The sequence below is a fragment of the Myotis nattereri genome (assembly GCF_964212035.1).
Source record: "Myotis nattereri genome assembly, chromosome: 8".
In the NCBI taxonomy this organism is placed as follows: domain Eukaryota; kingdom Metazoa; phylum Chordata; class Mammalia; order Chiroptera; family Vespertilionidae; genus Myotis; species Myotis nattereri.
This window is the reverse complement of record NC_138083.1, coordinates 54723537-54739436: the sequence shown is the minus strand read 5'-3', so window position 1 is coordinate 54739436 and position 15900 is coordinate 54723537. Positions and strand designations below refer to the sequence as shown.

The window sequence follows — 15900 nt, the reverse complement described above, 5'->3', positions numbered from 1 at the left end:
CAAGAGCCTTGCCACCACACTCACCTCTTGGCACTTGGGATCTAGGTACCTTCTGCAGTGTTGATGCAGAATTAGTGGTCAGTAGAACAGGCTTCTCAGTGCTGTGGGTCTAGTATTAATCAGGTCTTTCCAACCACTTCTTTTATCTAGCTCTTACACTCCCAGGCCAATATTTCCTCTGCCCTTTATCACCCCAGGACCAGGTACTGGGCAAGTAGAAACTACCCTTGCAGCCCAGAGTCTGCTGAAATTATTCTAACCATCCAATCCTAATCCTGCTCAAACTTATCTACTATGCCTTGCCCATTCCTTTCTGGAGAAACCACAGCATAGGCTCTGGACAATGCTCCCCCTCCCTCCACCCCAATTTGTTCTGCCTCCTGACCCACCTTACACTTCCTGGTGGTCCTGCACAGTGTGGTTCCTTCTCTTAGAAGCTGCAAGTACCAAATATTTCATTCAAGGCAGTTGTCTCCAAGTCTGTCATCTTCACATACCTGATTAGAACAAATCCCTCGTACATTTTAACACAGGTTCAACCCCCTTCTTCAGTCAGGAGAGAAGCAACCTGTACTCCGAGGAAATGGCTCCCCACACAAGGATACACACATCCTTTGAAGGCGAATGGGATCACACATGTGCTACCCAAATATCAACATGCCTAGAGCATCTGCAGGGGTCTGCCTGTGTCCTGTAATCCAGTTCCTTCAGTCGGGCCATTGTGCTGGCAAAGGCAGAGCTGGTTGGTGCCATGTCCCTGCTGGGCCACTGCATCTGGTCCCAGATGCCTATGCAGGAAACAGCGTTTGGGGCTTGCCAGCAATGCAGAGATGAGAGCAACATTTCCTTCCTGAAACACTTTGCAAAAATGGAAATTATGTTCCAAGTTCTCTGTGCTTTATCTTAACAGTGCACCTGTCTCTGATTACCTAAATGATTACCTAAAAATCATTTTACTTTCCCCAACAGCTCCTTACTCATGCCTGAACAATACTCATCTGACCTCTTTTCTTTCTCTGAAAGGCACATCACAGCCATCTTACACTTAGAAAAACTAGACAGCACTTTACCACCCTGCTTGGGGCCATTTTTAAACAGTGAAATCGCCATCAAAGACACAAAATCGTGGAAAATGTGGCACTAGTGAACCTCGAAAAGCAGTTGTTTACAGTATGAGAGGAAACAAGAAGGTAGAGCTTTGCGTTGTCTGAACTTAACTAAGATGTGTGCATTGCATGATTCCAATTATCATCTCTCTGGGCATATCTAAGAATGACTGTGAAAATGCCCCAAGTATTGATTTTGGGGTTACAAAGAAATTTTAGTGAACCCTGGCCAGTGTGGCTCAAATGTTGGATGCTATCCCATGCACTAAAAGGTTGCCAGTTTGATTCCTGGTCAGGGCACATACCTGGGTTGCAGGCTCAATCCCGGTATGGGGTGTGCAGAGGCAGCCAATCAATGTTGCACTCTCACACCAATGTTTCTCTCTCTCTTTTTTTCCCTCTCCCCCTTCCTCTCTGAAAATTAATTTAAAATCTTTAAAAAAAGAAATTTTAATGAGTAGGAAAACCTAAAAATATGGAGTCCGCAAATAATGAGGATCAACCTTATTGTCATCAATCTAAAAGGTTTTTATGCACTTTCCACAGGCCATCTTACTTTCCACAGTACCAGTAATAGCAGGGCTGAGAGCGGTAACTGGTGTAACTCAGCTGCACATCCTACAAAGGCTTTCCTGTCAAAAACTAGAAATGACTGTGCTTCTCAAAGCAGAATTTCCATCAGGTGCAGAGTTGAAGCCCCACACCCACACCCTTTGTGATCATTAACAGTCACCTCAGTCCTTTCTGTCACCTCCTCTCTCTGCCTTCAGTTCCTGCTCTGCTTCTCGGAGCTCCCACTCCTGTACTGGGGTGAACTCCCCCTGAAGGGCCCCATCATCGTCCAGGTCGTCTTCACTCACCAACCCCCACGAATAGTTCTTGGGGGAGAGATCATCGTCCACACGAGGTTTGGCCTTCTTCTTCCTTGTCATTTGTCTTGTCAGCTCAGCCACCTGCTCTGGCCCCAGCCATGCTGGGCTCTCGCCCCTGTGTCCTTTCTCTTTCCTCTTCTTGTACTCCATGATCTGCTTGTTGAGAGCCTCATGATCAATCCCATACAGACTCGAGTGCACGGCAGGGCCCAGGGCGTCACATGGCGATGGAGCATCTGGGGCCTCAGGGTCCCTGGAAGGGAGAAGCACAGATGAAGCGCCAGAGCAACTTCGTGGGAGCTCCTGGGCTAGTGCTTCACCTTCCCACACCCATGGCCTCTGAACTGTCCTAAGGTCTACCTAATGGAAACTGTGGAGGATAGGACAGTGAGTTTTGGTTTTGGCACTCTCCAGCCCAGGACCACTCAACCAGCACTCTTGGTGCCTGTGTGTGGCACAGGCCTCGACAATTCTGATGCAGCCATTTGCATGGTCATTAGACACATTTTCATTCTCCCTCCCCCCAATTAAACATGCCCAGCACACTAGGCCATATTTGGGGCCGTTTCTTGATGCAAACTTAGTTCATTCTGTTATTGGTACAGTGGCACCTTGGCCTCACCAGGTGCCACCAAAGCTGCTGCAGGCCACTCACACCTTGCATCTGCCCAAGAACTGAGCACACGTCCACATGTATCACCTGAAGTCACTTTGTGTGAGGTCTTCTTGTTCATCAGGGGGTCCAAAATCAGCAACTGCCAGTAACCGATCCACCTGGAAAAGAACAGAAGGCAGTTCAGCAACCACACCTGCAGTGCTGCGTCAGAGCTGCGTGCACCCTGCACTGGGCCATAGGCCTTCCGGGTGCACTTTAAGTCACTTCTCACAGCAATACTTTCCCAAAGACGAGACCATACAATAGCCAGTGCTTTCAAACACCTATTATTTTAACAATCACATTTTCTTTGATGATGAACAGTTTTTAAAAACCATTGAAATTTGTAAATGTTAGTAAAATTTACTAACAACAATTGGATATTAATTGAATTATGTAAGTAACATTTACTGTTTTGTAAAATGCTTGTTTTGCCACAGGATTTGTGCTTGGGGAAAAAGCCGGCCAGCACCAAGTCAGCCTTCCTGGGGCAGTGTCCGCTCTAGTGCAAGCCCAGACAGCCCGTCACTCTGCAGCAACAGAAAGCAGTGTCACCCAGGGACTCCGATAAAAATTATAAATGTACAAAGAAGCAGAACCAGGAGTTAAATTAGTGCACAGAAAACACCAGAAATAAGATTGACACAACAAAGACAAACTGGGAGAAAAGACTCCCAACACACACTCTGACAGGAACTTGGACCAGACATATAACTAATCTGTACAACCTGAAGATAAGCAGAAATAAAAACAAGCAGGACTGGCCCTGGCCAGTGTGGCTCAGTTGGTTAAGCATCATCCCATGCACCAAAAGGTCACTGGTTCGATTCCTGGTCAGGACACATGCCTGGGTTGTGGTTTGATCCCCGGTTGGGGTATGTATGGAAGGCAACTGGTTGATGTTTCTCTGTCTCTCCCTCTCTCTCTCTCTGAAATCAATAAGAACATATCCTTGAGTGAGGATTAATAATAATCTATCTATATAAAAGCCTAAGTTACTGTTCGACCAGTAGCTATGATGCGCAATGTCCACCAGGGGGCAGACGCTCAATGCACAAGCATGGAAACATGGGACAGACTGATGAATCTCGGGGGGAGGAGTTAGGGGAGGGGGGGGAAGAGATTAACCAAAGATCTTATATGTATACTAGAGGCCTCGTGCACAGATTCGTACACTTGTGGGGTCCCTTGGCCTGGCTTGCACCTTCTCGCAATTTGGGACCCCTTGGGGGATGTCAGACTGTTGGTTTCAGCCTGATCCCCACAAGCCAGGCCAAGGGACTCCACCAGGGCATGAATCCGCAACAGTAATAATAACCATAGGTGGATTGCAATCCAGGAAATGAGAGAAAACGGTAAGCACAGGAGGGTAGCTCTGGCTGCCTCAAGTTTATAAATCAAGAACTGGAGATTTGGTTCACTAGTTGAGTTACAGAGATAAGCATTAAAAAAATATTAAAGCCCAGGCCCGGCTGGTGTTGCTCAGTAGTTGAGCTTCAACCTATGAACCAGGAGGTCACGGTTCCATTCCTGATCAGGGCACATGCCTGGGTTACAGGCTCGATCCCCAGTAGGGGCAGTGCAGGAGGCAGCTAATCAATGGTTCTCTCTCATCATTTGTATTTCTATCCCTCTCTCCCTTTCCCTTCCTCTCTGAAATCAATAAAAACATATTTAAAAAAAATTAAAGCCCTAGCTGGGTGGCTAATGAAGTGTCATCCCGTATACTGAAAGGCTGCAGGTTCAATTCCCAGTCAGAGCGTGTACAGGAGGCAACAGATCGATGTTTATCTCACATCAATGTTTTCTTATCTTTCCCTTCCTCTCCCTCTAAAATCAATAAAAACATATCCTGGGGTGAGTATTAAAAAGAAAAAAATTAGAACCAGAAAATAAGGTTACATCTGGTGACTCAGGCTGGGAATGAGCATGGGAGTTTGCCTTTTCATTTGTACCCTTTCAAGTATTATTTTGGTAAACGGTAAGCATTACCTTTCTAGAAACCTCACCTATGTAAAAGTTTACTTCATAAAGTCTATGATTTAAAGGCCTCACCTCAGCTAGAGCTGCATGCTGTTTGTCCTGAACAAACACTATTGGTGGCATGTTCCTCAGAGTCTGCTGGGACAGCAAAAGATGCCTGGAGAGAGACAATGCAGATTAGTGCTGTGGCAGGTGACATTTACAGGAGAGGTGTGAGAGTGCCAGAAACAAAAATATGTGATAATCTCACAAAGACATAAGAAATAAGATTTGCTTATCACATTATTCAAAAATGAAAATGTCAGCCCAGAAAGGTCTTTAGCCAACTGCACATTACAAAAGGGATAAGAAATCACCACAACTGTTTTTAATTCTCTAAATGCAATTATTTATTGAGATCCCTGTAAATAAACTGACCTAAACTTAGAGGCCCTCGCCCTAGCGATTTGGCTCAGTGGATAGAACGTCGGCTTGCAGAGCAAAGGGTCCCGGATTTGAATCCAGTCAAGGGCACATACCTTGGTTGCAGGTTCCTCCCCAGCCCAAGCCCTGACCAGGGCTCATGCAGGAGGCAACCAAATGATGTGTTTCTCTCACATCAAATGTTTCTGTCTGTCTTTCCCTCTCTCTTCTACTCTTTCTAAAAAAATCAATGGAAAAATATCCTTGGGTGAAGACTATAACAAAAATATAATAAACCTAGATGCCCTCCTGGGCATCCCTTTGGCCTTGGCCTCCAAGGTTGGTCACTAACCACCCATCCATGTTTCATCCTCTATCCAATGGACATGCATTGTCAACGACACCAACACAGTCCCCAACCACCCAGATGTCACACAGAAGTGATCGCTGTATTATTCAGTCATGCAACAAGCCGATAAAAGGTAAATAAGGGTGCAAATATCCAGTGAAAATGTGCTATGACGTAAAGTGTATTTACTCAGTGACAGCCGATCTAGGTACACAGTTATGAAAAAACCTTTACACAAAACCCTGGCTGATCAGAGTTGGGAAAACATTATGCTTAACTAAATTTTCTTAACTACCTAAAAATCAATTAGAAAACAATACTGTTATCTCAACACTTGTTAGAAATTTCTCACTTTCTTGTTTCTGTTAAATGTAAAAATCAAATTAACTGACCATTCTTTAGTACACACCTTCACAGACTCTTAGGGATCACTGTGACAGGTGTCAGTGATCACCATGCAAGAGAGCTACACAGATGATGTGAAAATACCAGCTCCTTGTACAACTCTGACTTCTCAACATCTGCCTCCTTCTCCTGGCAACGCAGGATGCTATATGGTGAGAGGTGAGAGCCACAGAGAAAGCAGGGGGAAGCAGGAAGGAGGGATTCCAATTCTGAGTGCTGGTTGGGTGGGTTTCTGGACTTTTTATAAGCCTAAGGAGAAAACTGAATAACTTTATTATCACCCAGCTCACCAGTTCTCAAAACTTCAGGATTCCTTTACACTAAAAACATTACTGAGGACCCCAAAGATCTTTTGTTTATATGGGTTATATTCATCAATATTTACCATACTAGGAATTAAAATAAAAAATTTAAAAATATGTATTTATTAATTCATTTAAAGTAAACCCACTAGGCCCCTGACCAGTTTGGTTAGAGTCATCTGGTAAGTCATGCAGGTTCAATCCCTGGTCAGGGCACATACAAGAATCAACCAATGAATGCATAAGTGCGACAACAAATTGATGTTTCTCTCTTTCTCTTTCTCTCCCTCTCTCTCAAAAGCAATAAATAAATTAAAGTAAACCCACCAAACATTCACATAGACATTTTTAATGGGCAATAACTGTTATTTTCCAAAAATAATTACTGAAAAGAGTGGCAATGTATTACAGTTGCAAATTTCTTTAATGCCCCGCTTAATGAAAAAACAGTTGGATTCTCATATTTGTATCTGCATTCAATCTGTTCTGATGTTATTTTGGTTGAAATATAAGAAGAAAATCTGGCCCCGCATAGATTTGTTACTGAAAAAATGGAGGACTATATGAACACCCTTAAGAAAAACGTAGATCTTTTTGATACTAAACAAAAACTCAACACATGATCGTTTTTTAAAGGTCAGTTGCAATGTGGAATCGGAGACCAATGAACATGCCTCACTGTCACACTAAACTCCCTGGTCTCTCTTGGACTCTGACCTTTCCCTACGCGTGGTTCTGTAACCTCACACGCACTGGTCATCTGGAAACACTGCGTCAGCAAGTGACGCAGATTTTTGGAAGGTTGACTGACACATTTCACCACACAACACTGCCCTTGTTGGCATCACCACCAATCTCATGAGTACTTAACAGTATTTATTGGAAAGCTGTCAAACTCGCAGCGGTAGTTATGCTTTCTAAAATTCTGATTTTTACTTCAAAGCCTGAATTTTATCATTGGCAACAGGTATGGTCAGTTGATTTCCCTGCAGTGACAGGTTCATTTGGCCCATTTGCAGAAAGTGTCTGTTAAATACCCAAATCTCAAAAACTGTAGTTGGTTCTCTTGCTCCGTCAAGTGAAAAAGTGTCTACTTCATCACCTGCAGCATTCTTCCCAGGGACAGCCACCCTACCTCAGCATACAGCAGGGGCTCCACACATACTTCCCACCACATACAATACTAAAAAGACAAGTATTCTTGCCCACTCAATGTGGCTCAGCGGTCGACTCATGCACCAAGAGGTCACCATTTGATTCCCAATCAGGGCACATGCCCAGGTTGCGGGCTTGATCCCCAATCAATGTTAAAGTTTCTCTCTCATCAATGTTTCTTTCTATCTCTCTCCCCCTTCCGTCCTCTCTCTAAAATCAGTAAAATAACATTAAAAAAAAAAAAAAGACATGCACCCAAGGGTCAAAATTTAATAATATTAGTAACTTTTACTTACCCATCAAGGATATTCCCTTTTTTCTTTCTTTTTTTAAAATCCTCAACCAAGGATACTTTTCCATTGATTTTTAGAGAGAGTGGAAGGGAGAGGGGAAGACAGAGAGAGAGAGAAACATCGATGTTTCACTGGTTGCCTCCTGCACGCACCCCAGCCAGATCGAGCTTGCAACCAAGGCATGTGCCCTTGACTGAAATTGAACCCAGGACCCTTCAGCCTACAGGTTAGCGCTCATGTGAGCATGTGGCATGAAGCTATGATGACTACAGGTCCTCTGGTGGCTTCAGTGCAAATGTCCACACAGTGAAAAAAGAAAATAACATCTTATTATGAAAATAGCTTTAACCTCATGAACCCCCCAAAATATATTGGGGCCCCCTAAGGATCAAGGACCACACACTGAGAAACACTTGCCTAGATTATGGCTTATATGAAAATGTAAATTATACTCTGAAGTTCAAGACAATGCTTCCAGCCCTGACTGGGTAGGGTTAGTTGGAACATCATCCATACACCAAAGGGTTACGGGTTCAATTCCCGGTCAGGGCACCTACCTAGGTTGCAGGCTAGGTCTCCAGTCAGGGTGTGCACACCCAAGAGATCAATATTTCTCTTTCTCTCTCTCTAAAATAAGTAAATAAATAAAAACCACCAAGAAATCCTCGGGTGAGGAAATAAATAAAGAAAGAAAATGCTTCCAAAATTTCCCTCAAAAGCAAAAATACATCATGAAACAGGCTGGTAAATTCCAGGTGCTGCAAAAGCAAACACACCTGGCAAGCAAAGCATCCTCACCTCATATGTGCTGAGAATCGCTTCAGGGTGTCCTGGGTGTGAGCATTCTGCTCGGCAGAGCCAGTCGTCCTCCAGTACACACGGCAGGCGGAGAAGTCTGAGGTCAAAGACACCTGACACCCCACCACCCCCAGCAAATCCCTTTCAGTTTAAGTGGGTTTTCCACAAACAATGCACAGGAGATGGAAATTAATGGGATAGCATGTCCACCTCCTGAGATGCTAGTGCTCCAGCTGCACTATCACAAGCCACCATCTCCTGCACACACTCTCAGCTGAGGAAGTGGGGCCAGAAACCGAACCCTCACCTCCCCAACCCCGACCCCACAGCACTCACTGAAAACACCTGAACTGCCACTATTCTCCCCACTACTTCCCTTTGGCTAATCTCACTCTGAGTCAGCGGTTCTCAACCTGTGGGTCACGACCCCTTTGGCGGTCGAACGACCCTTTCACAGGGGTCGCCTAAGACCATCCTGCATATCAGATATTTACATTACGATTCATAACAGTAGCAACATGACAGTTATGAAGTAGCAATGAAAATAATTTTATGGTTGGGTCACAACATGAGGAACTGTATTTAAAGGGCCAGAAGGTTAAGAACCACTGCTCTAAGTGGACAGATGACAGAAGTCACCTCCTTCATCTTTACTCCAAGACAAAGGCAGACATATCAACTTCTCATCTGACCCACAGGTCTTCGATTGCTCCATGTCATCACACTTTCTGGGCGTCTGACCACACACTTGGTGCTATCTGGTCGGATACCTCCTTTCCCTGATTTCGTACCACAATCATCCCCTCTATCTGTCTTCAGTACTTAAATGGCCACCCTTAGCATCACTTCTACAACCCAAAGTAAAGACCTTTGAGTGACCTGGCGCCTTTTTCCCAACGGTTAGGCCAGCAATCCTCAGTCCCATTTCTGTTTGCCCTGCAGTCTACCTTGGACAGCTCCACATTCAGGTCGTAGATCTCTTGGCTCACTTCAGGGCTGCACAGCAAATCGCTGAGCGCTTTGTAGAGGAGGCCATTCAGGGCCCTCAGGCGCACGTGGTCTTCCTTCCTGGTTTTCTTTGACGTGCTCTTTGTTAGGAGTTCCAACTTGGATGGCTGGTAAGTCTGCATTCAGAAGAACAGACATTAGATTATACATTAAACTTGTACTAACTTACAATAAAGGCAGGTGGGAAGAATTCGAACACCTTGATAAACAAGAAACAAATATTACACTCAACCACCTTAAGATAAGTTTATTTTACAGAGCTGGATTCTTCCAGATTTTACCTAGCATTCCTCCAAGATAAAAACTACTGCCCGGCTCAGTGGTTGAGTGTTGACCTATGAACCAGGTCAGGGTTCAATGCCCGGTCAGGGCACATGCCTGGACTTGATCCCTCTGGTCCCCCAGTGTGAGGCGTGTAGGAGGCAGCCGATCAATGATTCTCTCTCATCATTGATGTTTCTATCTCTCTCTCCCTTTCCCTTCCTCTCTGAAATCAATAAAAATATATTTTAAAGAAAAAAATTACTGCCCTGGCTGGTTTGGCTCAGTGGCTAGAGCATTGGCCTGAGGACTGAAGGATCCTGGGTTCAATTCCGGTCAAGGGCACATGCCCATGTTTCAGGCTCGATCCCAAGCAGGGGGCATGCAGGAAGCAGTCCGTCAATGATTCTTTCTCATTGTTAATGTTTCTATTTCTCTCTCCCTCTCCCTTCCTCTCTGAAATCAATAAAAATATATTTTTAAAAAATTACTCCCAGTACATATTTTTCAAGAAAAATTTTTACTGAAATATAATCCACACATAAGATGCTCCCTCTTAACATGTACAATTCAATGGTTTTTAGTATACACAGTTTATTTTTTTCTATCAGTGTCCCCAGAGTCATTAATTACATAAACTTGTGCAATATCTACACTAATAAAAGAGAAAAATGGTAATTGGCGTACGGCGATACCTTTTTCATTGGCTAATCAGGGCTATATGCAAATTAACTGCCAACTAAGATTGGCAGTTAACTGCCAACTAAGATTGGCAGTTAACTGCCAACAAGATGGTGGCTAATTTGCATATGTAGGCACAATACAGGGAGGCGAAAGGGAAAGCAGGAAGAAGCCCCCGCCACTGACAGTGATCGGAAACCCAGGGGGGAGCTAAGAGCTGGGGGGCAGGGCAAAGGCAGCCCTGGGGCCGCATTTGCCCTGCCCCCCAGCCATGATCGGAGAATCAGGCGCCTTTGCCGCCCTGGCCAGTGATAGCAGGAAGTAGGGGTGGAGCCAGCAATGGGAGCTGGGCAAGGTCGAAGCTGGCAGTCCCAGGAGCTAGGGGTCCCTTGCCTGGGCCTAAAGCGAAGCCCACGATCGCGGCGCCCCCCGCTGCCGCTGAAGGTCCCCGCTGCCCGGGCCGGACGCGTACGCCAGAGGCGGAGCCTGCAACCGCGGGGAGCTGGGGGTCCCCTGCCCAGGCCTGACACCTCTGCCGGAGGCCTCAGGCCTGGTCAAGGGGCCGATCCGGTGATTGGTGATCGGAGGGTGATGAGGGTCAACTCCTCTGGCCGAGGCATCAGGCCTGGGTGGGGGGCGGAGCCGGGGATTGGGGGGATATGATGGTCCCCTTGCCCAGGCCTGAAGCCTGGGTCAGAGGCGTCAGGCTTGGGCGGGGGGTGGAACAAGCGATCAGAGGGAGATGGGGGTCCCCTGCCCAGGCATGATTCCTGGGCCAGAGGCCTCAGGCCTGGGCGGGGGCCAGAGCCAGTGATCGGGGGGAGATGGGGGTCCCCTGTCCAAGCCTGACACCTCTGGCCGAGGCATCAGGCCTGGGCAAGGGGCCAATCAGGCGATCGGAGGGTGATGGGGGTCAACGCCTGAGGGCTCCCAGTATGTGAGAGGGGGCAGGCTGGGCTGAGGGACACTCTCCCGCCCCCCCCCCCCCCCCGCACACACACCCAGTGCACGAATTTCGTGCACCGGGCCCCTAGTATCTATATAAATGTGTGTTTTATACACACACATTAAAAATTGAATGGCCCTAGCCAGTTTGGCTCAGTGGATAGAGTGTCAGCCTGTGGACTGAAGGGTCCCAGGTTCAATTCTGGTCAAGAGCACATACCCCGGCCCCTGCTGGCCAAAAAGTGGGTCTCATTGCCACTTGCCGGACTGGGCATCTACAGGGAACCAAGACTGTACAGGGGAAAGAGAACTAGAGCGGGGGGCTCAATAAACTTTGTTTTCCTGTCAAATTAAAAAAAGAGCACATGCCCCGGTTGTGGGCTTGGTCCCCAGCGCAGGGCGTGCAAGAGGCAGCCGATCAACGATTCTCTCTCATCCCTGATGTTTCTATCTCCCACTCCCTCTCCCTTCCTCTCTGAAATCAATAAAAATATATTTAAAAAATAAAATAAAATAAAAACTGAATGGACATTACTATGTCAGAATTTGATTACAGATATGACATTCTGGAAAACTTTCGTGTCAGTAATTTTTTTTGAAGGTCCAAATTCCATATTACCAATTCAACCAGTCCCACCCCTGCAGACCCTGTCCTTCCAACATGGAAATGGAAGAACTGCCAGGCTGGAGCCTTGAGACTTCTGGAACCTCATGCCCATCAAGGCTGTGAAGGTGCTCATTGCTGCTACTCTACTTACCAAGTGTGAGCCCAGGGAAGGGCCTTCATACCAAAACTTCTTTCTATGGCGAGAAAATAAAAATTATGTTAGACACTGATAGTAAATTAGAGAAAAGTTACATATGCTAACTTGAGCTTATGATACCAGAACTATTTCTAAGGAGCTAAACTTAGACACTGATACTATGAGACTGGGAATCTACTGAATTGACAACAACATGGGCTGCGGGGGAGAGAGAGAAGACAGTTTCAATTCAACCTCATAATTTTTTTGTAATGTTTTTACTGATTTTAAAGAGAAAGGAATGGAGAGGGCTATAAAGAAACATCAATGAGAGAGAGAGATAATTCAGCTGCCTCCTGCATGCCCCTCACTAGGGATTAAGCCCACAACCTGGGCATATATCCTGACCAAGAATGGAACCAGGATCTCTTGGTTCATGGGTTGGAAGCTCAACCACTGAACCACATTGGCTGGGCTCAGCCTCGTAATTTTTACTCAGTCTACTTCTAGTTCCAAAGGTAGAGAAAGAGGGTCTTAACAATACACCTCCCCAACTGTACAGGAGCACTGCACTCTACCTGATAAAGCTATCTCCAGGAGGTATAGATGAATGACTGGGGTTGAAAAACTAAGTAAACAGGTGCTTCTCAGTGGTGCAGGGGGAGGTTCCAGATGAGCAAGGAAAGGAAACTAGAATGGTCCATGTGATAGTGAGTTAGAGTTGGAGATTTATATGAATTCAAGTTTCGCTTACAACAGATTCAGATGGTGACATACAGAAATGTTTACAGATGGTATATATACATGAGTTAACATAAACTCCTATTTTTTTTTTGCTTTGTCAGCTGAAAGAGCCTCAAAGACTGACACCCCAATAGAAATGAACATACTCAGCTCTCAGATTATGGCTTCTAAGGTCATTTTCCATCAAGAGGAACCAGAACTCCTTGGAGAAATGGCTGATTCTAGAACTGAGGCTTCCTATAGTGCCACAAAGTAAGGAAGTGCTAAAAATAACCCTGATCGGTATCTCAGTGGTTAGAGCATTGGCTGGCAGACCTAAGGGTTGCCATTTGAATTCCTGGTCAAGGGCATGTACCTGGGTTGTAGGACCGATCACCAGCCCATGTGGGAGGCAAACAACCGATGAGTCCCTCTCACATCGATATTTCTCTCCCTCTACCTCTTCCCCACCCTCCCTCCCTTCTACTCTCTCTAAAAGTCAATGGAAGAAATGTCCTCGAGTGAGGATTACAAAAACCAAAAAGAATAAAATCCTATATAATAAAAGGCTAATATGCAAATTGTCCCCATGGGTGGGAGTTAGACTGACTGGGAGACACACGCTGACCACCAGGGAGTGGCAGTGGCAGGCAGCCAAGGGAAGGGAGGCCCCAGCCGGGAGCCGCTAGGGACCCTACCCGTGCATGAATTTCATGCATTAGGCCTCTAGTATGAAATAAAAAATGTAAAAGCCATCACAAACCCCATGATGATTATACCCAGAGGGATATAGGATCCAACTGAAAGAACTTCCAATGGTCAAACTGGAACAAGTTGAGCAAAACAAAGGAGTACTGGAATATAACCTACTAGAAGCCCAATGCATGAAATTCGTGCACTTGGGAGGGGGGGGGTCCCTCAGCCAGGCCTGAGCCCTCAGGGGATGTCCGACTGCTGGCTTAGGGGAGCAGGCCTAAGCTGGCAGTCAGACATCCTTAGCACTGCCACGGAGGTGGGAGAGGCTTCTGCCACTGCTGCTGCGCTCACCAGCTGTGAGCTCGGCTTCTGGCTGAGCGGCGCTCCCCCTGTGGGAGCACACTGACCAGCAATCCTCATTGACCAGCTCCTGTATTGAGCGTCTGCCCCCTGGTGATCAGTGCACATCATAGCAAGCAGTCATTCTGCCATTTTGTCAATTTGCATATTAGCCTTTTATTATATAGGATGAGCCCATACTAACAGGATTCATAAATGTGGAAGAGACACATTACCCATGCAGAATTCCAAATAATTCATGAGCATAACTCCCACTCACGAGTGGGCTGCACAGGGTGACTTTCCCCCAAAGATGACAGTATAGAATGGGTGGTAAGTACCCTTATAGTGGATACATCTGATAGAACAAGCTCAGTCAGTGATCAAAGCTAACGTCAACAGTGATAAACCACGTGACAGCATGTGCCCCAGACAGGATGTTATGTAAATGGCACTTAACCTCTATGGTCTTCCTCCCAAAAACCTATAACCCCAGTATAACCATGAGAAAGACATCACACAAACCACAACAGAGAGGCATCCTACAAATATCTAACCAGTATTTCTTAAAACTGTCAAGGTCTTCAAAAACAGGGGCAGTTTAAGAAACTGCCACAGTTAAGAGATGACAATGACCACGTTACCTGGTCCCTGACTGGGGTACTGGAACGGAAAAAGGACGCTAGATAAAACCGAAGGAAATGTAAATAATGCATGGACTTTAATTAATAACATGACAATACTGGTTCATTAATTATAACAAATATACCAGACCAATAATGTAAGAAGTTAATACAAGGGTATGGTTTTATGGAAACGCTGTGCCATCTTTGCCAAATTTTCCATAAATCTAAAACTTTTAAAAAGCAGTCTATTAAAACAAAAAATTATCTACCACATATGTCTACAAAAGTGGCATAGCCCGAAACCGGTTTGGCTCAGTGGATAGAGCGTGGGCCTGCGGACTGAAAGGTCCCGGGTTCAATTCCGGTCAAGGGCATGTACCTGGGTTGCGGCACACCCCCAGTAGGAGATGTGCGGGAGGCAGCTGATTGATGTTTCTCTCTCATCGATGTTTCTCTCTATCTCTCTCCCTTCCTCTCTGTAAAAAATCAATAAAATATATATATTTTTTAAAAAGTTGGCATAGGTATTAACATATTTCATTATCTCTATCTCTTACCATAAAAATCTACCCTGACAAACTTTCAAATTTATTTCTCAAATTAAGCCCACCGGCAAGGAAAGCATTAACATGGAAAGAAAATTTTTCATGTTTTTCTAATTTTATTTTCTGATGAAACTACTCTCCTGAAAAACGGTACTGGTAACAAGAATCAACATAAACGTATAATATACATCATTTTGCTTCATACTACCGGCAATTTTTAGAAGACTATTCTCTCAACTGTAAAAGAACAGATAAAAGGGCAGGAAAAACGCAAATGTTAACAAAGTGGAATTGCTGGTGGTCTTTCAATAATCATTCATTTAACGAGCAAAGGCTGCCCTTGCTGAAGGGGTGCCATGGACCCCGCCGTCCGCGGATCCCAGCGTAGTGGGCCCCGTGCCCGCCCCGTGGGCACCGCCGCCCGTCCGTGGACTCCACCCCCCGCCTCGTGGACCCCCGCCATCCCTCCAAGCGGACCCCAGTCGGGTAGGCACCACCCCATTCCCTGCTGCTCCCTACCGTGAGTGAACCGCTCCCATTCCTCCCCCCTCCCCCTAACCCCTCCCCCTCCCCCCGCCCCGCACCAGGGACTCCGTACTTGGTTTTCGAGGCAAATTTCTTGAGCAGGTTCTTGCCGCAGGAGACCGGGGAGCCATGCAGGTCTCGGACACCGCCAGGAAGAAGCCCCGCCTTGCGGCCGCCGAGTACCGTCCAGAGCCCCGCAGGGTGTCCCCACAGCCCGCGGGCCGCCACCCACATAGCCCCCGAGAGAGCCCTGGGGCAGAGCACCGTGAGGCGCAGCGACGTGGGGCGGGGCGACGTGCAGCAACGCGGGGCGGGGCGACGTGCAGTGGGGCGGGGCCCCGAGGTCGACTAGGAGGGACGTGAATCCGCGGTTCGGATAAAGAGGTGGAGCGACTCGGGCGGGGCGGGATGTAAAATGTGGGGCGGGGCTACGTGCACGTGGAGCGACGTGCGTGCGGAGTGGGGCGGGGCGACGTGGGCGGGGCAGG

General features: G+C 46.5%; 1 protein-coding gene across 1 annotated transcript; it reads right to left on the bottom strand.

The window, feature by feature from the left end:
- Positions 1 to 472: 472 nt before the first annotated feature.
- Positions 473 to 15693, bottom strand: RBFA (ribosome binding factor A). The gene is made up of 7 exons (XM_081097396.1): positions 15486 to 15693; positions 11974 to 12016; positions 9268 to 9444; positions 8321 to 8433; positions 4689 to 4773; positions 2679 to 2752; positions 473 to 2231 (listed from the first exon to the last, which is right to left on the bottom strand). Exons 1-7 carry the CDS (start codon positions 15644 to 15646, stop codon positions 1841 to 1843), a joined length of 1044 nt encoding a protein of 347 aa, XP_080953522.1. The 5' UTR covers positions 15647 to 15693; the 3' UTR covers positions 473 to 1840.
- Positions 15694 to 15900: the final 207 nt, after the last annotated feature.

What these genes read in the sequence shown, in the direction of transcription:
- RBFA (XM_081097396.1), bottom strand. Translation starts at nt 15,646, where the DNA reads ATGTGGGTGGCGGCCCGCGGGCTGTGGGGACACCCTGCGGGGCTCTGG. An exon ending in AAATTTGCCTCGAAAACCAA is followed by an intron (nt 12,017 to 15,485) that starts GTACGGAGTCCC and finishes TTCTCGCCATAG; the next exon opens with AAAGAAGTTTTGGTATGAAG. An exon ending in TGAATGTGGAGCTGTCCAAG is followed by an intron (nt 8,434 to 9,267) that starts GTAGACTGCAGG and finishes GTGGGGTGTCAG; the next exon opens with GTGTCTTTGACCTCAGACTT.